Here is a 25,179-nt window from a genome sequence, read left to right on the forward strand (position 1 = left end):
GCCCACCACTCAACCAAGGTGATTCTGCCATGAATCACCAAATACAGTGCATAAGACCCAGCCCTGGCCAAGACCATGGGGTCCTGCCCCTTTTCCCACAGGGACTGGTCCAATTCAAGGGCAGGTGTTCCAGAGAAGACGAGTCCTTTTGTGGGATCTGATTAGTGGACCCCAGAAAAGGAGGTTATCTTTCTTCTTTTTGGATAGGAGACTTTAAGGATGTGTGCTTTGGCGGGGTGGGGGGGCGGGGGGAGGGCGGCAGCGGGGGACGGGACACTGGCCTCTTCCCCATTTTGGAGAGAGGGCCAGCCTGAAAATGAGGTCAGGAAACAGAAAAAAACTCAGGAGAGGGAGGCCAGAAGGCCTGGCTGCATAGTCCCAGCTTTGCCTAATGAGTGACATTAACGTTTCGAGGTTGTTACTGAATGAATCAGTGCAGGGGAAGCATTTCTTCACCAAGTAGTCAAACACAATTTATTTTGGAACTAAATAGTACAATCTGAATAAAAGAAAGTTTTAGCCTACACCTTCCAGACGGATATTTTCTCATCAGGCTGCATGCTGATTCTCACGGTCCCACCCCTGGCCTCCACAGTACTGAAAAAGGATGCACAAATTGTGTCATCTGGTTGAGAAGTCAGTGGAAACTAACAATCTTTCCGTTCCCTGTGCTTCAGAACAGTTCTTAAAACACATCTATTATGTTCTCAGCTCACAACTATTCAATTAAATTTTTATTCTAAGAATAACTTAGAGCAAGAGAATCATTTATACCTACTGGAAACCAGAACTCATCCATTTTCTTGTTTCATGGAGGAAAAAACTGGTCCACCTGAACAGATGTAACAAAAAGTATGTTTCTTATTTTGGCTTCTCTGGTTTAATGACCAGAGTCCTTTGTTGTTTTCATCTTGGTTTCAACATAGTAGTATCAATATCCTTTTCTTCCCCTGAATCTTGATCTGGCATCCAACTGAAAATAAATACACAAGTAAATCATAATTTGGACACCATAATCAAACACAGTTTTGGTAACAGGTGTTACTACATGAGAGGAGTAAACCAGCTTCCAGCATATCAAAAAGGCAACTGTCACAGCTCAGGGCAGGAAAAAAAATAAATAACAGAGGGAAAGATGGCATTAAAAACAAAAATTCCATTTATGGTCACAGGAAGAATTTTCTTCTTGAGTCCAACTTACATTCATCTTTTTTTCTGGAGTACACTCAATATACATTATTCTTCTAACAAAGCTGACTTTCTAATTAAGCTTTATTTCGGTTAATATTCAAGTGTTTTTAGCGTCTTTAAATAGTAACTGAGGAAAGAGCCGTGAGATATACGTAACACACAGCCATTCTGAGATGACAAGTCCTTAAATTGCTACCCGTCGGCCAGCTGCACGCTCTCTGGCGTAAGCCTCGCGGCACAGCCACTTCTCAGGTGGCGCCACGGGGTGGAGGCCCAGTCAGCACAGAAGGCAAGACGGCACAGTCAGTGCCACCCCACAGATCCCGAGGACTGGATCAGCTTAGAGCTAAACTCCATTAATGAGGGCAACACAGCCAGGTGGGGCAGGCCACTACTTCTTCATCTGAGCACTAGATACAGTGGCTAAGAGCCACATTTTCAAAAAGTAAGTAATCTTCAAACAGGGGGATCATGATCAGGATGATGAGATGCTATTTATTAAGAGGGCACAGCCAATTCAAACCTACCATCTCACCTTCACTGAGTTACATACCCATTGTTTGAAATATTAAGCAAAATTACCAGCACAATTTAAATCATTTTTATTTCAGGTTTTTGCCAACTGAAGTTGCAACAGTTAGTTCCTTACACTGGAGGACTAACAGTAAGTCCTAGTCTTGAAGAAAGGTGGCAAGATCTCTTAAATCTGCTAAAAAGTTCCCAATGCTGCTCTTTCTGAAGTCAAAGTGTGAGTGAAGTTCTGCCTTGTACTGATATTTAGAAATGGTCAGAAGCATGTTTACTTTTTACTCAAGATTATTACAAATGTCTGCAGAAGGCAGATAAACTGTGGAAAAGTTTTACATGTTCTGATTTCTTAATGTTCTTTGGAGATCAAAGCCTGAGCTTCAGGATGGGAATTAACAGGGAGTTTATTACAAATCCAGTCATTGTGATTAATAAGGACACCTCATCGCCTCCTACACTAACTGTTCTTTATGACTTCTCAATTATATAAACATGATTTAACATTCTTGAAAGGTCTAAAGGCTTGCATTTTACAAGGGTAACAAAACTGTGTGGGAGAAAGCAAGAAAATCCTCTTTTACTACATTAAATGACAGGAAAATATGGCAAAGAACTGTATCACTTGAGAAAGCATTGCCAAATTTAATCTCACTTTACACCTCCCTGGATCTGATTAGTTAGCAAAGTTTTTCTCCAGCCTCCCAGATTATAATATCCTATGTGCTCTGCTTCTCCTATCAACAAAAGGAAAGGGATTTAAGTGCTGCTGACCAATCAAGAGCATGTTCAAGTTAAAGTTGCTGCTGTTTTTAAAGGAATGTTCATTTTTGTGATTTCTTATTTTCTTTTCACAAAGACAAAGCTCCTGGTTCTATTCCAAAGACCTTTGTAGATCTTTGAATCAAAGAACACTAGAGTAGAAACCATGGGATTTGTGATGTCCTTGAGGCTGTTTCTCCACAGTTCATCACTACAGACTCAAACACAGGTGCCAACCTTCTAGTCACATCCACATGTAAGGCACAGGGCACACACTCTAGACCCCCACATTGTGGCTGTGTAACTGTCAAATGACCCAAATACACAGGGACCAACATCAATTTTTTTCCATTTGTACTTGCCAAGACCATGGTCTTAACTCTTTTTTAGAAATTTATGAAGTTCAGCTGCTGTGGTCAGCATAACAGAGCAATCAGCAGTGGGTTTCCATGAACCTCACATTAATTCACTGGGTGAGAAAAAATACATCTTTTTTTCCAAATGACATCACTGCAACCTATTTATAATTACTAAGTCACTCACATATTTAAATCCACAGAGCTAATTTTGAGCATAAGCTTTTAAAAATCTTTAGGCACTTACCATTGACCTCTTACACTCAAAAAACGAGTATTTCAAAGCCTTGCAGTTTCCTTCCTTCAGACACTGCCGGGGGGATTTTCCTTCCTGTGACACAAAAACAATATAAATACATGGGAAATTCTCTCACAAAGTACCAAAGTAACTGTCCAGTTTTGTTTTTTTTTAAGCTAAGCAAAAGGAGAAAACAGTAATTTATATAAGAAATAACTCATAAAAAAAAAGAAATAATTCATAAATCATTTTAACTGTCAGTACCTAAGGAGAAAAGGATAAAATAAAAAATGTGTAAAATAATTTGGGGGCACTTTAAGGATACCCTTGAATTCTTGAAAACACTGGTTTCCATGAGGCACTTTTCTTTAAAATGTTTATATAAAAATCTAGAAACTGAAATCTCTAGCTCCTTATGTGTAAGAAAGGAAAAGAGTGGAGGTGAAAGTAGTACTGGGGTTTCTTCAGTGTTTTTCAAACTTACACACTCAAGGAGTCCTAAAGACAGGGGAGATAGTGTGTGAGGCGGAGACGGAGGCGGGAGAGAGAGGGCATGCAGGTGAGAGCTCAGGAACACTGGGAGCGAAGGGGAGGGCCTTGTCCTGGAAGCCAGGATCAGCTTGCTTTAGAGTCTCCAGTTACATTATCCTTTTACACAAGCAAGTCTACCGGGAACACATCTTTGCATTTTCCCACCCCTTACCTTCACAGTCAAGTTCTCTATTCTGAGAAGCTCACTGAGTAAGAATTGGAAAAGGAAAGTGAAATTTTTAACAGAATTTATATATACTGGTGAGGGAAGATCTTGGGCTCAATGTGTAATTAACTTGTCTTTAAGCAGTGAAAGCTCATAAGAGCTTAAGAAAATTGGATTGAACCATTCCCTTTCTGCCAACAAGACAGGATATTGTTGAAGTTCACTAGCTGGTACTGCTATAAGATTAGTGCTATTTCTGACTCTTAACAAATAATAAGACTTTAAAAATCACACTTGATAAAGTAACTGTGAAAGCAGATAACAGCTAAAATTTAGTAGTATTTTAGTAGGTAAATCCCAGACAACCATTGGTTTTTCAGACAACCACTTGCAGCAGGTGGTGGCTGCGCAGAGCTGGAGTAGCCGTGAGGAGCTACCCCACGTCCAAGGTAAGAGAAGCCCCAGTAAGACGGCAGGCGCTGAGAGAGGGCATCAGAGGGTAGAGAGACTGAAACCACGACCACAGACAACTAGCCAATCTGATCACATGGACCACAGTCTTGCCTAACTCACTGAAACTAAGCCATGCTGTGTAGGGCCACCCAAGACGGAGCTGACTGTGGGTCAGATCATGAACTCCTTATTGCCAAATTCAGACTTAAATTGAAGAAAGGCAATGCAAAGAATACTCAAACTACTGCACAACTGCACTTATCTCACATGCTAGTAAAGTAATGCTCAAAATTCTCCAAGCCAGGCTTCAGCAATATGTGAACCGTGAAATTCCAGATGTTCAAGCTGGTTTTAGGAAAGGCAGAGGAACCAGAGATCAAATTGCCAACATCCGTTGGATCATCGAAAAAGCAAGAGAGTTACAGAAAAACATCTATTTCTGCTTTATTGACTATGCCAAAGCCTTTGACTGTGTGGATCACAATAAACTGTGGAAAATTCTGAAAGAGATGGGAATACCAGACCACCTGACCTGCCTCTTGAGAAACCTGTATGCAGGTCAGGGAAGCAACAGTTAGAACTAGACATGGAACAACAGACTGGTTCCAAATCGGGAAAGGAGTACGTCAAGGCTGTATATTGTCACCCTGCTTATTTAACTTATATGCAGAGTACATCATGAGAAACGCTGGGCTGAATGAAGCACAAGCTGGAATCAAGATTGCTGGGAGAAATATCAATAACCTCAGATATGCAGATGACACCACCCTGATGGCAGAAAGTGAAGAAGAACTAAACAGCCTCTTGAAAGTGAGAGCAGAGTGAAAAAGTTGGCTTAAAGCTCAACATTCAGAAAACTAAGATCATGGCATCCGGTCTCATCACTTCATGGCAAACAGATGGGGAAACAGTGGCTGACTTTATTTTTGGGGGCTCCAAAATCACTGCAGATGGTGACTGCAGCCATGAAATTAAAAGACGCTTGCTCCTTAGAAGAAAAGTTATGACCAACCTAGACAGCATATTAAAAAGCAGAGATGTTACTTTGCCAACAAAGGTCCGTCTAGTCAAGGCTACGGTTTTTCCAGTGGTCATGTATGGATGTGAGAGTTGGACTATAAAGAAAGCTGAGTGCCGAAGAATTGATGCTTTTTGAACTCTGGTGTTGGAGAAGACTCTTGAGAGTCCCTTGGACTACAAGGAGATCCAACCAGTCCATCCTAAAGATCAGTCCTGAGTGTTCATTGGAAGAACTGATGCTGAAACTGATAATCCAATACTTTGGCCATCTGATGCAGAGCTGACTCATTTGAGAAGACCTTAATGCTGGCAAAGACTGTAGACAGGGGGAAAACGGGACGACAGAGGATGAGATGGCTGGATGGCATCACCGACTCGATGGACATGAGTTTGAGTAAACCCCGGGAGTTGGTGATGGACAGGGAGGCCTGGCGTGCTGCAGTCCATGGAGTCACAGAGTTGGACACAACTGAGCGACTGAACTGAACTGAACTTTTCCTTTCTGGCATTATTTTTTCTTTTGGATGGTTTTGGTCACTGCCTCCTATAAAACGTTACAGTAACAATTTAACAGAAGCAGAAGAGATTAAGAAAGGGTAGAAAGAACACGTGGAAGAACTATACAAAAAAGGTCATTATGACCCAGATAACCACAGTGGTGTGATCACTCACTTAGAGCCAGACATCTTGGAGTGTGAAGTGGGTCTTAAGAAGCATTACTATGAACAAAGTTAGTGGAGGTAACAGAATGTTTACCTACTGAAATACTACTAAATTTTAGCTCTTACCTAGCTCACATCATAAGCTCCTTACTGGAAAATTCAGGCTTAAACTAAAGAAAGTAGGGAAAAACACTAGACCATTCAGGTATTACCTAAATCAAATCCCTTATGATTATACAGTGGAGGTGACAAATAGATTCAAGGGATTAGATCTGCCTACTAGATTCTTAAATGAATGATGCAAAGAAAGAGAGGAAAATAACAGAATGGGAAAGACTAGGGATCTCATTGATGAAATTGGAGATATCGAGAGAAGATTTCATGCAAGGATGGGCACAATAAAGGACAGAAATGCTAAAGACCTAACAGAAGCAGAAGAGATTAAGAGGAGGTAGCAAGAATACACAGCAGGACTGTACCAAAAATGTGCTAATGACCCAGAAAACCATGGTGGTGTAGTCACTCACTAAGAGCCAGATATCCCCGAGTGTGAAGTCAGTGGGCCTTAGGAAGCATCACTACAAAGCTGGGGGGGGGAGTGGTTCCAAGATGGCAGAGGAACAGGAGGGGGAGACCACTTTCTCCCCGACAGACACATTAAAAGATCACCTGCGTGTGGAGCAACCTCCACAAAACAACTTCTGAACGCTGGCAGAGGACCCCAGATACCAATTTCTCTGAAATTACATGGCACAAAGGATAAAGACGAAAAGGGAGACAAAGGATTTCAGGATGGAGACTTGTCCTGGGGAGGAATTTGAGAAGTTTCCACACAATAGGAAGACATCTCATAGGTGGAATCAGTGGGGAGCTTTGGAATCTCAGAGGCAGCATAAAAAAATCGCCACAGAAATCCTTCCGAAAGGCAATTACCAGCCAAGAAGCAGCTCCCATGCTTGCAATCCCACAGTGAGTGGGGCTGGGTACAGAGGTGCGTGCTGCACGGTCGGGCCTTGGGGAAAAGACCGGGGTTGAACGCCATGAGGACTCAGTGAGGGGACCAGCGTGACAGAGCACAGACAGAATGGGGAACCCCAAACAGAGGGACAAAGAAAAACAGGACCTTTCCCTCCGGAAGGCTCCAGTGCCGCACCGTGACCCCTGGCGCACTCAGAACAAAGGGTCACACCCTCACAAATAGCAAAGGAGAGCTGCTGTTTGTGGCTCTCCCTGGAGGCAGAGAGACAGGCGCAGGACAGCCAGAGGCGAAAGGCAAAGGGCCACTGCAATCTCAGCCCCAGGGACCATACTTCCCACCAAGCACTGAGCAGGCTGCCAACCGCTCACCACGTCTTCCTGGGGTCCTGGATGGTTCACATCTGCCGGTGGTGTCATAGCCTGAGACTAGCTCCCCTGAGGAAATGCACAGCCCACGAGGGACTGTGCCCTCGCAGTGCCCCCGGGAGCCTGAGCAGCTTGGACTTGGGAGGTGCATGCTGCCTGGGGCTGTGGCGACCCCAATGTGGTCCATCCCCTGCAAGTGCTCCAGGCCAGTGTGTTTTGTTTGTAGCGTCCCTCCCCCTCCAAAGCACAGCTGAGCAAGTGAGCCCACATTAGTGGCCACTTTCACCCTCTCATCAGAGCAGAAAGCGGGAACTGAAGAGGGACCTGCAAACAGAGGAGGCCAGCCTAAGCAATGAAAAGCAGGGGGAACCGCTCCAGAGCTGGCAGGTCCAACAGATTAAAATCCTGCAGCTAAGCTGTGACGGTACATCTGAGGGGCAACCGCAGACTTTGAGAACAAGTACAAGCTGAATATCTGACACTGAACTGACCCCACACTACCCACAACAGCTCCAGAGACATTTCCAGATATGTTTTTCTTGTTATTATTTTTTAAGTTTTTATTATTTTTTAAATCCCTTTCTTATTATTATTTTATCTTTTTTCCCCTCTTTTCCCCCGTTCCTTTGCTTTTTCTTTTTTCCCTCATACTGTCCTAATATGCTTCTTTAGTACTCCTTTAACTTTTTTTTTAATAGCCTACTTATATCTTTCTTTAAAAAAACTTACTTTTTAAATAAATTCCACATTCTTTATTTTTATGTTTGACTCTGGCTTTTTGTATATTGTACTTTTGGGAGCCTAATTTTTACTTTAGGTTTTTAACTTTTGCTTTTTGAGCTTTTGTTATTAATTTTGTATCTTTGAGAGTCTAATTTTCAATATGCATTTTCACTTAGGGATTACTGGCTTGATTGGTCCCTTCCCTTTTGACTCCCCCTTTTCTCCTTCTGATCACCTATATCTCCTTTCTCCCTCTTCTCTTTCCTGTATAACTCTGTGAATCTCTTTGTTTCTGGCTGTGGAGAGTTGTTTCATCATTAACCTAGTGGTTTTGTCTTCTGTGCTGTGTGGCTGAAGTCTTGATGCTACTGTAAAAGGTGGGGACCAAAACCCAGAGGCAGGAGGCTCAACTCCAGAACTTTGGACCATAACAAAACTCCTGACCCCAGGGAACATTAATAGATAAGGGCCTACCCCAAAACCTCCATACTACACTGAGATCAAGCTCCACCCAAAAACCAGCAACCTCCAGTGTTAGACACCCCACACTAATCCTCCAGCAAAGCAGGAACATGACACTGAACATGAAGAAAAAAAAGGCCGCCCAAAGGTATACCAAACCATAAACTCACTACTGGACACTGCACTGCCCTCCAGAGAGGCAAAATCCAGCTCCATTCACCAGGAGACAGACACAAGTCACTGGGCCAACCCAACCCACAGGGAGCAGACTCCACAATTAAGAGGAACTATGACCCTCCAGCCTGCAGAAAGCAGATCGTAAACACAGAACACTAAATAAAATGAAAAGGCAAAGAAATACCCAGCAGGTGAAAGAATATGAAAAATACCACCAAACCAAACCAAAGATGAAGAAATAGGGATTCTACCTGAAAAAGAATTCAGAATGATGATAGTAAAGATGATACAAAATCTTGAAAACAAAATGGAGATACAGAAATGTAGACTAGAGACACAGATTGAGAAGACATAAGAAATGTTTAACAAGGACCTAGAAGGAATAAAGAACAGCCAATCAGTAATGAGCAATGTAATAACTGAGATGAAAAATACTCTGGAGGGAACAGTAAAGTAATTGAGGCAGAAGAAAGGATAAGTGAGCTGGATGATAGAGTGGTATAAATAAATGAAACAGAGTGCAAAAAAAGAACAAAGAATAGAAAGAAATGAGGACAGCCTTATACAGGATACAGGATAAACCCAAGGAGAAACACACCAAGACACATATTAATCAAACTAACAAAAATTAAACACAAAGAATAAATATTAAAAGCAGCAAGGGAAAAGCAACAAATAACACACAAGGGGCTCCTCATAAGGATAACAGTTAATCTTTCAACAGAAACTCTGCAGGCCAGAAACAAATGGCAGGATATATTTAAGTGATGAAAGGAAAAAGCAACCAAGATTACTCAACCCAACAAAGATCTCAGTCAGATTTAAAGAAGAAATCAAAAGCTTTACAGACAAGCAAAAGCTAACCAAATTCAGCACCACCAAATCAGCACTTCAACAAATTCTAAAGGATTTTCTCTTGACAGGAAACACAGAAAAGGTTTATGAAACAATAAAGTAAATGGTAATGGGATCATACTTATCAATAATTACCTTAAACATAAGTAGCTTAAATGCTCCAACCAAAGACAAAGACTGGCTGAATGGATACTAAAAAAACAAGACCCCTATATAATGCTGCCTACAAGAGACCCGCCTCAAACCAAGGGACACATACAAACTGAAAGTGAGGATGGAAAAAAGTGAGAAAAAAGTGAAATCCATTGTTTTGGGGCGAAATGCCCTGCAGATATCGATTAGGTCTGTGTGGCCCAATGTATCATTTAAAGCTTGTTAATTTTCTGTCTGGATGATCTGTCTGCTGGTATGAGTGGGATATTAAGGTCCCCCAATATTTTTGTGTTACTGTCAAGATGGAAAAGATATTTCATGCAAATGGAGACCAAAAGAAAGCTGGAGTAGCAATACTCATATCAGATAAAATGCTTAAAAAAAAGGAACTGTTATAAGAGACAAAGAAGGATACTACATAATGATCAAGGGGTTAATCCAAGAAAAAGATGTAACAATTATAAATATATATGCACCCAACATAGGAACATCTCAACACATAAGGCAAATTCTAACAACTATTAAAGGGGAAACTGATAGTAACACAAAAATATTGGGGGACTTTAATATCCCACTCACATCAATGGACAGATCATCCAGACGGAAAATTAACAAGCTTTAAATGATACATTGGAACACACAGACCTAATCAATATCTGCAGGGCATTTCACCCCAAAACAATGGATTTCACTTTTTTCTCAAATGTGCATGGAACATTCTCCAGGATAGATCACATCTTGGGCCACAAATCAAGCCTTGGTGAGTTTTAAAAAACTGAAATCATTTCAAGAGTTTTTTCTGATCACAATACTGTAAGATTAGATAACTACAGGAAAAGGAAACCGTAAGAACACACAAACACATGGAGGCCGAACAGCACGCTTCTGAGTAACCAGCAGACCACTGAGGAAATAAAAAAGAAGTCAAAACATGCATAGGGACAAATGATACTGAAAACATGGCAACCCAAAACCTATGGAATTCAGTGAAGCAGTGTAAGAGGCAAGTTCACAGCAATATAAGCCTACCTCAAGAAACAAAAGAAAAATCAAATCAACAACCTAGCCTTATACCTAAAGCAACTAGAAAAAGAACAATAAAAACCCAAAGTTAGTAGAAGGAAAGAAATCATAAAAATCAGCAGAAATAAATGAAAAAGATATCAAGAGGATAAACCAAACAGACAAACTGTTAGCCAAACTCATCAAGATAAAAAAGAGGGAGATTACTCAAATCAATAAAATTAGAAATGAAAATGGAGAAATTACAACAGACAACACACAAATACAAACAAACATAAACTACTATGAGCAACCATATGCCAATAAAATGGACAACTTGGAAGAAATGGACAAATTCTTAGAAAAGCATAACCTTCCAAAACTGAACCAGGAAGAAGTAGAAATTCACAAGCATGGAAAACAGAACTATAATCAAAAATCTTCCAACCAACAAAAGCCCAGGACCAGATGGCTTCACAGGTGAACTTTACCAAAAATTTCAAGAAGAGCTAATACCTATCCTACTCAAAATCTTCTGGAAAATCACAGAGGAAGGAAAACTTCCAAACTCATCCTACAAGGCCATAATCACTCTGATAGCAAAACCAGATGAAGATGCCACACACAAAAAAAGTAAACTATAGGCCAATATCACTGATGAACATAGATGCAAAAATCCTCAACAAATTCTGGCAAACAGAATCCAATGACATATTAAAAAGATCATACATCATGATCAAGTGGGCTTTAGTCCAAGGAAGTAAGAACTCCTCCATATTCACAAATCAATCAATGTGATACACCATATCAACAAATTGAAAGATAAAAACCATATGATTATTCCCATAGATGCAGAGAAAGCCTTTAATAAAATTCAAAACTCATTATGAAAAATATTCTCCAGAAAGTAGGCACAGAAGGGACATACCTCAAGATAATAAAAGCCATATACAACAAACCCACAGCAAACATTATCCTCAATGGCTAAAACTTGAAAGCATTTCCTCGAAAATCAGGAACAAGACAAGGGTGCCCACTCTCACTACTGCTACTCAACATAGTTTTGGAAATCCTAGCCACAGCAATCAGAGAAGAAAAAGAAGAAAAAGGAATCCAGGATGGAAAAACAGAAGTAAATCTCTCACAGTTTGCAGATGACATGATTCTCTACATAGAAAACCCTGAAGATGCCAGCAGAAAATAACTAGAGCTAATCAATGAAAGTAGTAAATTCAAAGGATATAAAATGAATACACAGAAATCCCTTGCATTCCTATACACCAACAATGAAATGAGAGAGAAAAATTAAGGAAACAATCCCATTCACCATTGCAATGAAAAGAATAAAATATTTAGACATACAGACACTGTAAAACACTGATGAAAAAAATCAAAGATAACACAAATAGATGGAGAAATACCATGTTCTTGGATTGGAAGAATCAATATAGTGAAAATGAATATACTACCCAAAGCAATCTATAGATTCAATGCAATCCCTATCAAACTACCAATGGTATTTTTCACAGAATTAAAGCCAATAATTTCACAATATGTATGAGCCACAAAAGATCCAAAATAGCCAAGCAATCTTGAGAAAGAAGAATGGAACTAGAATCAACTTTCCCAACTTTATACTACAAAACTACAGTCATCAAGACAGTACTGGCACAAAGACAGAAGTAAGATCAATGGAACAAAATAGAAAGTTTGAAGATAAATCCACACCTATGGACACCTTATCTTTGACAAAGGAAGCAAAAATATGGAGGAAAGACAGTCTCTTCAACAAGTGGTACTGGGAAAATTGGTCAGCTATGTTTAAAAGAATGAAACTAGGACAGTTGCTAACACCACACACAAAAATAAACTCAAAATGGATTAAAGACCTAGATGTAAGACCAGAAACTATAAAACTCTCAGACAAAAACAGACAGAACACTCTCTGACTCACCTCCCAGAGTAACGGAAATTAAAAAATAAACAAATGGGACCTAATTAAATGTAAAACCTTTTGCACAATGAAGGAAACTATAAACAAGGTGAAAAGACAGCCCTCAGAATGGGAGAAAGCAATAGCAAATGAAACAACTGACACAGGACTAATCTCCAAAATATATTTAGCAGCTCAATTCGAGAAAAATGAACAACCCAATCAAAAAGTGGGCAAAAGACCTAAACAGACATTTCTCCAAGAAGACATACGGATGGCTAGTAAACACATGAAAAGATGCTTGACATTTCTCATTATTAGAGAATTGCAAATCAAAACCACAATGAAGTATTATCTCACACAGACTGGAATGGTCATCATCAAAAAGTCTACAAACAATAAATGCTGTAGAGGATATGGAGAAAAGGGGACCCTCTTACACTGTTGGTGGAGAACAGTGTGGAGATTCCTCAAAAAACCAGGAACAGAATTGCCATGCAACCCAGCAATCTCACTGCTGGGCATAAACCCCAAGGAAACCAGAAATGAAAGAGACACAAGTACCTCAATGTTCACTGCAGCACTATTTACAATAGCTAAGACATGGAAGCAACCTAGATGTCCACTGGCAGATGAATGGATAAGGAAGCTGTAGTACATATACACAATGGACTATTACTCAGTTATAAAAACTAATGCATTTGAGTCAGTTCGAATGAGGTAGATGTACCTGGAGTTGATTACACAGAACGAAGCATATCAGAAAGAGAAGGACAAATACTGTATATTAACACATACATATGGAATTTAGAAAGATGGTACCAACAATCCTACATGCAGGGCAACAAAGGAGACACAGATGTAAAGAACAGACTTTTGGACTCAGTGGGAGAAGGCAAGGATGGGATAACTTGAGAGAATAGCATTGAAACATATATATTACCATATGTAAAACAGATGACTCATGCAAGTTTGATGCAAGAAGCAAAGCACCCAAAGCTGGCGCTCTGGGACAACCTAGAGGGATAGGGTGGGGAGGGAGGTGGGAAGGGGATTCAGGATGGAGGGGACACATGTATGTCTATGGCCGATTCATGTTGATGTATGGCAAAAATCATCACAATACTGTAATTATCCTCCAATTAAAATAAATTAATTTTTTAAAAATAAAAATAAAAACATAAGCAAAGAACAAACAAACAAACAAAAGCTAGAGAAGGTGATGGAATTCCAGCTGAGCTATTTAAAATCTTAAAAGATGATGCTATTAAAGTGCTGCACTCAATATGTCAGCAAACTTGGAAAACTCAGCAATGGGCAAAGGACCAGAAAAGATCAGTTTTCATTCCAATCCCAAAGAAAGGCAATGCCAAAAAATGTTCAAACTACCATACAATTGCACTCAATTCACTAGCTAGTAAAGTTATGCTCAAAATCCTTCAAGCAAGGCTTCAGCACTACATGAACCGAGAACTTCAAGATATACTAGCTGGGTTTAGAAAAGGAATCAGAGATCAAATTGCCAACATTCATTGGATCATAAAGCAAAGGGATTTCAGAAAAACATCTACTTTTTTGCCCTGGGATTTGCCCTGATAAACCTTTGACTGTGTGGCTCACAACAAACTGTGGAAAAGTATTAAAGAGATGGGAATACCAAATCCCCTTACCTGTCTTCTGCTGTCTCCTAAGAAACCTGTATGCAGGTCAGGAAGCAACAGTTAGAACCAGACAAGGGGAGAAAAAGATGGCAGAGGAGTAAGTGGATGTGGAAGTACATCTCTCTCCACGGATTCATCAGGAATACACCTTCAGACACAGAAGTGCTTGCAGAACACCAGCTGAGAGCAGGCAGAAGTACCTGACCACTGGGAAGGAATATATAGAACCACACAAAATTCGGTAGGACGAAGGAAGTAGGGGGAAAGACAGGAGAGTTAGGAGAGTTAGTAGGACTGGACCTGCCCTCAGTGGGTGGGGGAACTGAAGCAAGGGTCTGATCCCCACATCGGGCAACTCTTTGGGTGAGAGGAGAAACATCTGATGCTGAGAGTGAAGCAGCTGATCTGTGACAGTCTGACAGTCTAAATGGAATGAGAATCACACAGACAATCCTGGCTGTAGCCATACATACCCCAGACAGGTCCCCTAGAAGGCACAGTGGCTGGGAGCTAGAGTGCAGGGATTGTAGAGCAATCCCAGGGCGAGGATTTCTGTTGACTGTGGGGAGACAGCCCAAGGGGAAGTGAGGAGACTGTGGTGGAAAACCAGCCACTGAGGGAAAGCAATAAGCTCAGTCATGTGTAGGGGATGGAACCATCACCGTAGCATCTCTCTCGCCACACGCCGACACCAGCAGCTGAACAGTAGAGAGACTGGCCCTTCAAGCTCTCGGCTCAGGAAACAAGAGGAGGACTCCAGCCAGGGGGGTCCCTTTATATGTCTGACTTGAGGAGCTACAGAAAAGGACCCAAGCCAGAGAGCCCTCTAAGACGACCCACATGTAGAGGTGGAGGTAAAACCCAACTGACACCCAGGGCAGTGTGGCTAAGCAAAAAGACCCAAAACCTTCCCACTAGCTGTACAAACTGTGGACTAAATCCATACCATCGACTGCACAGACTCTGTATCCGTGGAATATATAAAAGGATGTTTGAGAATTCTCATAAAAGAAAATACACTAGTTCTGACAGCTGTGGACACTGGAGGTAAGAACACACAGGAGTAGGACCAGATTAGAGTCCGAGCTGCCCCCACAGCAGATCCAGACACCAGCCCAGCGCTGGAGTGCATCCTAGGGAGGCAAGGTGGACTGTGACTCCCAACGAGGGAAAGGATGCTGACAGCAGAGACTCAAGAAAGACATTTATTATTCTTATATGTTGACTGTTCTGTGGTTGCTTCTGGATTTTTTTTTTTCTTTTTCATCTGCTGTTGTAGCTTTTGACTTTATTAGCACTATTAATCTATTTAAGCTTTTTAGAACTTTTCTTAATCACAATTTTAATTTCTGTTACATACTTCTGCCTGTACATTGGCCTTTCATGGTTCTGTGGGGTTTTCTTTTTTTCTTCTTTTTTTCCCCTATCCTTTTCCTTTCTTTAACTTCAGCTTTTAAATTTTAAAATATTACTATTTCTTTCTATACTTATTACTTTGCTTTCTTTTCCTACTGTCTTTTCCCACTGCAGTTAATCTTTAATATGTCTTCTCCGCCTGCCTCTATTTAACACTGCATTTCTATTCTCTTTCTTTTTCTCACCATATTTGTTAGTTTGTTTTGTTTTTGTTGCTTCATTCCCCAGTTGGCACCTTGCTTTAGTTTTGTTTTCAAGTTTGTGCTTTAGGTTAGTTTTGTTCTTAACTGGTGGATATTATTTTTGGTTTCCTTTGTTCACGGGTCAATCCATTGTGCTTTTTTTTTTTTGGACCGTTTGGTTTTGTTTATGGGTGTATATTTGCGTATGTATATTCCATTATTTTAGTTATCAATTGCCTGATTTTGTAACTGACATTTGTCTGTGGTGTGTCTTTTGTTTCTCATTTTTGTGATATTTGTTTTAATCCCATTAAATGTCATACTATCTGTGGAATCTCCATTCCCAGCAAGTGATCAAGCCCTGAGCCTTTGAAGTGGGAGCACTGACTCCAAGACCCTAGACTACCAGAGAACTCATGACCCTAGGGAGTATCAAATAGTGAGAACTCTCACAAAGCCAACCACGTGTATACAAGACCCAGCATCACCCAACTGCCAATAGAACCCTGTGCAGGACGCCTCATCCAAACAACAAACAAGACAAAAATACAACCCAATCATCAGTAGACAGAATTATCACCTCACTCAGCCCTGCCATTGGGGTGGGGTAACAACTTACCTCCCTCTACCAGAACACAAGCACATGTCACACCCTACACAAAACTTACAAACCACTGGACAAACCTCAGGAGGGCAGAAACCAAAAGGAAGAAAGAATTCAACCTCAAGTCTCAGAAACAGATACCTCAAACACAATAAGTTAAAAGAAAAGAAAAATGAAAAGAAAGAGAAATACTGTGCAAGTGAAGAAACAACCTAGAAACACACAAGCCCAAATAAAGGAAGAGGAAGTAGGCAAACTACCTGAAAAAGAATCCAGGATAATGGCAGTAAAGATGATCCAAAACCTCGAAAGTACAATGGAGAAAATGCAAGAATCAATTAACAAAGACCTAGAAGAAATAAAGAATGAACATACAGAGACAAACAACACAATTACTGAAATCAAAAATACTCCAGAAGGAATCAATAGCAGAATACCTGAGCCAGAAGGACAGCCAAGTGACCTGGAAGATAGAATGGTGGAAATAATTGCCAAAGAGCAGAATAATGTAAAAGGAATGAAAATAATTGAGGATAGTCTCAGAGACCTCTGGGACAATATTAAACACACCAACATTCAAATTACAGGGCTTCCAGAAGAAGAAAAGAAAAAGGAAGGGTATGAGAAAATTTCTGAAGAGCGTCTAGATGAAAATTTCCCTAACATGGAAAACAAAATAGTCAATCAGGTCCAAGAAATGCAAAGAGTTCCACACAGGATAAACCCAAGGAGAAACACACCAAGACACATACTAATCAAACTAACAAAGATTAAACACAAAGAAAGAATGTTTAAAACAGCAAGGGAAAAGCAACAAGTAACATACAAAGGAAATCCCACATTTAACACCTGATCTTTCAGCAGAAAATCCGCAGTCCAGAAGTGATATACTTAAAGTACTGAAAGGGAAAAATCTACAACCAAGATTACTCTACCCAACAAGGATCTCATTAAAAATTGATAGCAAAATAAAAAACCTTACAGACGAGGAAAAGTTAAGATAATTCAGTACCACCAAACCAACATCACAACAAATGTTAAAAGGACTTAGACAGACAGGAGGTACAAGAGAAGAAAAAGATCTATAAAAACAAACCCCAAACAATTAAGAAAATGCCAAAAGGAATGTATATATCAATAATTACTTTGAATGTAAATGGACTAAATGATCCTACCAAAAGGCACAGACCGGCTGAATGGATACACTCAAGACCCATATATATGCTATCTGCAAGAAACCCACTTCAGACCTAAACACACATACACACTGAAAGTAAGAGAATGGAAAAGTATACTCCATGCAAATGGAAATCAAAAGAAAGCTAGGGAAGCAATCCTCCTATCAGACAAAACAGACCTAAAAGTAAAGAATATTATAAGAGATAAGAAAGGACACTACGTAACGATCAAGGGATCAATCCAAGAGGAAGACATAACAACTGTAAATATCTATGCACCCAATATAGGAGCACCTCAATCCATAAGACAAATACTAACAGACATAAAAGGAGAAATTGACAGTAACACAATAATAGGAGGAGACTTTAACACCCCACTTACACCAATGGACAGATCATTAAAACAGAAAATTAAAAAGGAAACACAAGCCTTAATTGACATATTAGACCAGATGGATCTCATTGATATCTTCAGGACATTCCATTCAAATGCATGAGAATACGCTTTCTTCTCAAGTGCACATGGAACATTCTCCAGGATAGACCACATCTTGGGTCACAAGTCAAACCTCAGTAAATTTAAGACTAGATATCAATTACAAGAAAATAACTAAACACACAAACACATGGAGATGAAACAATGTTTCTAAATCATGAACAGGTTACTGAAGAAAACAAAGGGAAATAAAACATTCCTAGAAACAAATGACAATGAAAACATGGTAACTCAAAACCTCTGCTGCTGCTGCTGCTGCTAAGTCGCTTCAGTCGTGTCTGACTCTGTGCGACCCCATAGACGGCAGCCCACCAGGCTCTGCCGTCCCTGGGATTCTCCAGGCAAGAACACTGGAGTGGGTTGCTATCTCCTTCTCCAATGCATGACAGTGAAAGTGAAGTCGCTCAGTCGTGTCCGATTCTTCGCGGTCCCATGGACTGCAGCCTACCAGGATCCTCTGTCCATGGGATTTTCCAGGCAAGAGTACTGGAGTGGGGTGCCACTGTCTTCTCTCAAAACCTATGGGATGCAGCAAAAGCAGTTCTAAGATGGAAGTTTATACAATACCCCCTACCTCAAGAAACAAAAAAAATATTGAATAGACAACTTAACTTTACACCTAAAACAACTGGAAAAAGAAGAAGAACAACAACAAAAAAACAAAGTTAGCAGAAGGAAAGAAATCATAAAGATCAGAGCAGAAATAAATGAAAAAGAAATTTAAGAAGCAAAAGTAAAGATTATTAAAACTAAAAGCTGGTTCTTTGAGAAGATAAACAAAATTGACAAACCTTCAGTCAGACTCATCAAGAAAAAAAGAGAAGAATCAAACCAACAAAATCAGAAAAGAAAAAGGAGAGGTTACAACAGACAATGCAGAAATACAAAGGATTATAAGACACTATTATGAATAACTATATGGCAATAAAATGGACAACGTGGAAGAAATGGATAGGTTTTTAAAAAAGTTTAAGCTTACAAGACTGAACCAGGAAGAAATAGAAATTATGAACCACCCAATTACAAGCACTGAAATAAAAACTGTGATCAAAAACCTCTCAAAAAACAAAACCCACGGCCAGATGGCTTCACAGGTGAATTCTATCAAACATTTAGACAAGAGCTAATGCCTATCCTTCTAAAACTCTTTCAAAAAATTGCAGAGGAAGGAACACATCCAAATACAATCTACAAAGCCACCATCACCCTGATACTAAAACCAGGCAAAGACAACATAAAAAAAGAAAATTACAGGCCAATATAACTGACAAACATAGATACAAAAATCCTCAACAAATCTCTAGGAAACAGAATTCAATAACACATTAAAAAGCTCATACACCATGATCAAGTCGGGTTTATTCCAGGGATGTAAGGATTCTTCAATATATGCAAATCAACCAATGTGATACACCACACTAACAAACTGAAAGATAAACCATATGATAATCTCAATAGATGCAGAAAAGGTCTTTGATAAAATTCAGCACCCATTTATGATAAAAACTCTTCAAAAAATGGGCAAAGAACCTACTTCAACTTAGTAAAGGCCATATATGATAAGCCCACAGCAAACATTATTCTCAATGGTGAAACATGGAAAGCATTCCCAATGGTGAAACATGGAAAGCATTCCCTCTAAGATCAGAAACAAGACAAGGGGTTCCACTCTTACCACTGTTATTCAATATAGTTTTAGAAGTCTGAGCTATGACAATCAGAGAGAAAAAAGAAATAAAGGGAGTCCAGACCAGAAGAGAAGAAATAAAATTCACTGTTTGCAGATGACATGATACTATACATAGAAAACCCTGAAGATACTATCAGAAAATTACTAGAGCTAATCAGTGAATTTAGCAGAGTCACAGGATACAAAATCAATATACAGAAATCACTTGCATTCCCCTATACTAACAACAACAACAACAACAAATCAGAAAGAGAAATTAAGGAATCAATCTCATTCACCACTACAATAAAAAGAATAAAATATCTAGGAATAAACCTACCTAAAGAGACAAAAGAACTGCATACAGAAAATTATAAGACACTGATGAAAGAAATAAGATGACATAAACAGATGGAGAGATATTCCATGTTCCTGCGTTAGAAATCAATACTGTGAAAATGATTATACTACCAAATGCAGTCTACAGATTCAATGTGATCCCTATCAAATTACCAATGGCATTTTTCACAGAACTAGAACAAAAAATTTCACAATTCATGTGGAAACACAAAAGACCCCAAATAGTCAAAGCAGTCTTAAGAAAGATGAAAGGAGCTGGAGGAATCAACCTTCCTGACTTCAGAATATACTACAAAGCTACAGTCATCAAGACAGTATGGTACTGGCACAAAAACAGAAATATAGACAAATGAAACAAGACAGAGAGCCCAGAGATTAAACCCATGCACCTATGGGTACCTTATTTTTGACAAAGGAGGCAAGAATATACAATGGGGCAAAGACAGCCTCTTCAATAAATGGTGCTGGGAAAACTGGACAGCTACATGTAAAAGAATGAAATCAGAACACTTCCTAACACCAAACACAAAGATAAACTCAAAATGGATTAAAGACCTAAATGTAAGACCATTACATTAAATCTCTTAGAGGAAAACATAGGCAGAACACTCAATGACATAAACCAAAACAAGATCCTCTGACCCACCTCCTAGAGTAACGGAAATAAAAACCAAAACAAACAAGTGGGATCTAATTAAACTTAAAAGCTTTTGCACAGCAAAGGAAACTATAAACAAGGTGAAAAGACAACCCTTAGAAAGGGAGAAAACAATAGCAAATGAAACAACTGACAAAGGATTAATTTCCAAAATATACAAGCAGCTCATACAACCTAATGCCAGAAAAACAAACAACCCAATCAAAAAGTGGGAAAAAGACCTAAACAGACATTTCTCCAAAGACATACAGATGACTAACAAATACATGAAAAGATGCTCAACATCACTCATTATTAGAGAAATGCAAATCAAAACTACAATAAGATATGACCTGACACTAGTCAGAATGGCCATTATCCAAAAGTCTATAAACAATAAATGCTGGAGAGGGTGTGGAGAAAAGGGAACCCTCTTGCACTGTTGGTGGGAATGTAAATTGATACAGCCACTATCTAAGATGGTATAGAGTCCTTAAAAAACTAGGAATAGAACCAACGTATGACCCAGCAACCCCACTACTAGGCATATACTCTGACGAAACCAAAACTGAAAAAGACACGTGTGTGTACCCCAATGTTCCCTGCAGCACTATTTACTAAAGTTAGAACATGGAAGCAACTTAGATGTCCATAGACAGATTAATGGGTAAAGAAGCTGTGGCACATATATACAATGGAATATTAGCCATAAAAACGAACACATCTGAGTCAGTTCTGAGGTGGATGAAACTAGAGCCTGTTACACAGAGTGAAGTTAAGTCAGAAACACAAAGATAAATATTGTACACTAATGCATATATATGGAATCTGGAAAGATGGTACCGATTAATTTATTCACAGGGCAGCAATGGAGAAACAGACAGAGAGAACAGACTTATGGAAACAAGGGGTGGGGAGAGGAAGGAGAGGGTGAGATGTGTGGACAGAGTACCATGGAAACTTACAGTACCATATGTACAACAGAATGCCAACGGGGATTTGCCATATGACTCAGGGAACTCAAACAGGGGTTCTGTAACAACCTAGAGGGGTGGGATGGGGAGGGAGATGGGAGGAAGGTTCAAGAGGGAGGGGACATATGTATACCTATGGCTGATTCATTTTGATACTTGGCAGAAAACAACAAAATTCTGTAAAGCAACTATGCTTCAATTAAAAAATAAATTAATTAAAAACAAAACAAAACAGAACCAGACACGGAACAACACACTGGTTCAAAATTGGTTAAGGAATACAACAAGGCTGTATATTGTCACCCTGCTTGTTTAACTTCTATGCACAGTATATCATGCAAAATGCCAGGCAGAATGAAGCACAAGCTGGAATCAAGATTGCTAGGAGAAATATCAACAATCTCAGATATACAGATGATACCACTCTAATGACAGAAAGTGAAGAGGAACTAAAGAGTCTTTTGATGAGGGTGAAAGAGGAGAATGAAAAAGATGGCTTAAAACTCAGCATTCAAAAAACTAAGATCATGGCATCCAGTCCCATTACTTCAAGGCAAGTAGAAGGGGGAAAAGTGGAAGCAGTGACAGACTTTATTTTCTTGGGCTCCAAAACCACTGTGGACAGTGACTGCTGCCATGAAGATGCTTGCTCCTTGGAAGAAATGCTATGCCAAACCTAGATTAAAAAGTAGAGATACCACTTTGCCGACAAAGGTCCATATAGCCAAAGCTATGGTTTTTCTAGTAATGTACAGATGTGAGAGTTAGACCATAAAAGGCTGAGCACCGAAGAACTGATCCTTTCAAACTGTGATGCTAGAGAGACTCTTGAGAGCCCTTGGACTGCAAGATCAAACCAGTCAATCCTAAAGAAAATCAACCCTGAATATTCATTGGAAGGACTGGTGCTGAAGCTGAACCTCTAATACTTTGGCCACCTGATGTGAACAGCCAATTCACTGGAAAGGACCCTGATGCTGGGAAAGACTGAAGGCCAAAGGAGACGGGAACAGCAGAGGATGAGATGTTTGGATGGCATCACCAACTCAATGGACATGAATCTGAGCAAAATCTGCGAGATGGGAAGAGAGTAGAGCCTGGCATGCTGCAATCCATGGAGTCAGAAAGGACTCAGTGACTGAACAGCAACAAATGTGGACATAAATTCTAATACTACATGCTCATTATCTTAAAATATTTTGAACAAATATACAGCCATTGAACTTATCACAAAGGCACTTAAAACAAATGGGACACATGGAAGCACCTACAGAAAGTATATTTTACAATTTAGAGAGGCAAGACTAAAATTTAACTACTTTAAAATTTCTTTTTGAACATCATACCCTCTAATTTGTCTAGTAACTAAACACCCATAAGGACTACTCCATTTAAAAAAAAAAAAATCAGAACTGCCCCAGATCAGTTCATCAGGAGATTAAAAGTAAACATAAGATATTCCTGCTAGGGTTTCCCTGGTGCCAGTGTAGGAGACAAGGGTTCCACCCCTGGTCCAGGAAGAGCCCACATGCCGAGAGGCAGCTAAGCCGTGCACAGCTTCTGAGGCCCAGACGCTCTAAGGCTGCTGCGTCTGGAGAGCAGCCCTGCTCGCCACAGCCAGAGAAGCCCGCGTGGCAGCGGAGGCTCAGCACGGCCGAAAATGAACACATAAAATGACTTTCAAACGAGACAGTCCTGTCTACACGGGCCTCCGACAGCAGGCAGGAGGTGTGCCCGTGCCAGTGTTCCCTGGCCTGTGAGCAAGTCACACCACGTGGTGGGGGTGACAGAGGGGAGCCGGGGGTGGTGCTGAGGGGCTCCACTTCCCAGGAACGTGAATGTACACACCGCCACCTGGGCAAGGAGACTGAACTTGGATTCTCTGAATCACGAGGTTTAATGACATTAAACTGTCAATACATGAGGGGGAAAAAACCAAAACCTTACATCTTGTTACTATTAAAGAAATAACAAATAAATAAAACATATACTGCTTATAAACATTAGCTTCACAAATCACTTGACAATATAAAGGAAGATCATGGAATCTTCCTAATCAAAGAGAGTTCCAATACAAAATGAATTAAGCACATGTGTCTGAGAATAAAAATGATTCTGTTCTATGTTAACTTTAAAAGCCCAAACAGCTATAATTAGGTGCTCTAAAATCTGAACAGCTTTAGTGCCAGTTCTCAACACTTCAGAAAAATGTTGATGAGGCTGGCTGGAGTACTACTTAAGAAGAAACACCTGGTGTTTAAATTTTGCCTGCTCGTCCATCATCAGGGACCTCCCCTTTAGCAGCTCTTGCACCACAACCCCACCAGTATAGTCACTCCCCAAAGCCTTTATTTTGCAAGCTCCAGTCACACTTCTAGTTTTCTCTGTGAAAAAAGTTACAGGGTACATCTACGGCATTCCTGATCCCAGGAGTCTTGGCCCCATTCCAGTTGTCATGTCTGCTTGGGCCCTAGATTTGAATGGTCATTTACTGGGTTGGCCAAAAAGTTCATTCAGGTTTTGCAATGGAATGATATGGAAAAACCTGGACCAAGCTCTTGGCCAACTCAGTAAGTACCACAGTGAACCTCAAAAGTGAACAGAGCAGAAAGCTTCTCTACACTATTCCTCTGTAATGAGGCTGCCAACAAGAACAATGTGGAGAGAGATAAAGGACTACAATTATACAAAAGACTGTAATCTATAAACTGATGCTTCCTTAAAATATATTTAAGATGCCATCTTTTTCACAAGCTTTCAACCCATACTGCCAACTGCCTAGTGGGAAGATCCATCTAGATAAAACACATATGAGAGAAATGTTACTTCATCTTCCTCCAACCCCTTAACAATCACTCTTTTATGGCTGAGCTGGATTAACCAGCCATTTTGCAGCTGGTTCTAAGTTGCAGCTGTGACTAAGTTCTAGCCAATGAAATATGTAGGGCACTGGAAAGTAAAACTTCCAAGTTGGTCCTTCAGGGAAAGTGGCTTGCCCACTCTCCCACTCCCTCCACCATGTTACCAGGCTTGATGACGTGGCAGCATGGCATTCTCAGACCATGAGTGTGAGTAACATCCTCTCTCTCATCATAGCACCTAACCCCACAGATCAACAGTGTTCAGATCCATGAAAGACAGGCTCAAGCTAGATCCCAATTACAGGCACAAGTGCAAAAGAGAGAATTCTCAATGGTATTTTAAGCCAGTGTTATTCCCGTCTCTGTAACATTTACCTGAATCTATAAACTAATTAATACACTCCCACGCTTATTTGCCTTCTGAGGTCAAGATTGGTGACTCCCAAACATGGCTGTGTCCAAAAGCCAAGCTGGGACACTTTTAATTTATAAGGGAGACAGGAGAGCAGTGGAATCTGTACTTTTAAGGGCTCCATCCCCAACGCCAGATGATTCTGATAAAAAGCCATCAATCAGGAAGCTGTTAAT

The 25,179-nt window shown here is 40.1% G+C and overlaps 1 protein-coding gene across 1 annotated transcript in view; it reads right to left on the reverse strand.

Annotated features, from left to right (window-relative positions):
* Positions 1-447: 447 nt before the first annotated feature.
* The window catches only part of LOC122441399 (cytochrome c oxidase assembly factor 5), a 30,807-nt gene continuing 6,075 nt past the window's right edge, over positions 448-25,179 (reverse strand). Inside the window, exons 2-3 of the mRNA XM_043467890.1 lie at positions 3,082-3,165; positions 448-973 (exon numbers count right to left, since the gene is read on the reverse strand). Of these exons, the coding sequence (XP_043323825.1) occupies positions 932-973; positions 3,082-3,165 (126 nt within the window). The 3' untranslated portion in view covers positions 448-931. The remainder of the gene's footprint in view (positions 974-3,081; positions 3,166-25,179) is intronic.

This window comes from Cervus canadensis, chromosome 5 (genome assembly GCF_019320065.1).
Source record: "Cervus canadensis isolate Bull #8, Minnesota chromosome 5, ASM1932006v1, whole genome shotgun sequence".
NCBI classification, from domain to species: Eukaryota; Metazoa; Chordata; class Mammalia; order Artiodactyla; family Cervidae; genus Cervus; species Cervus canadensis.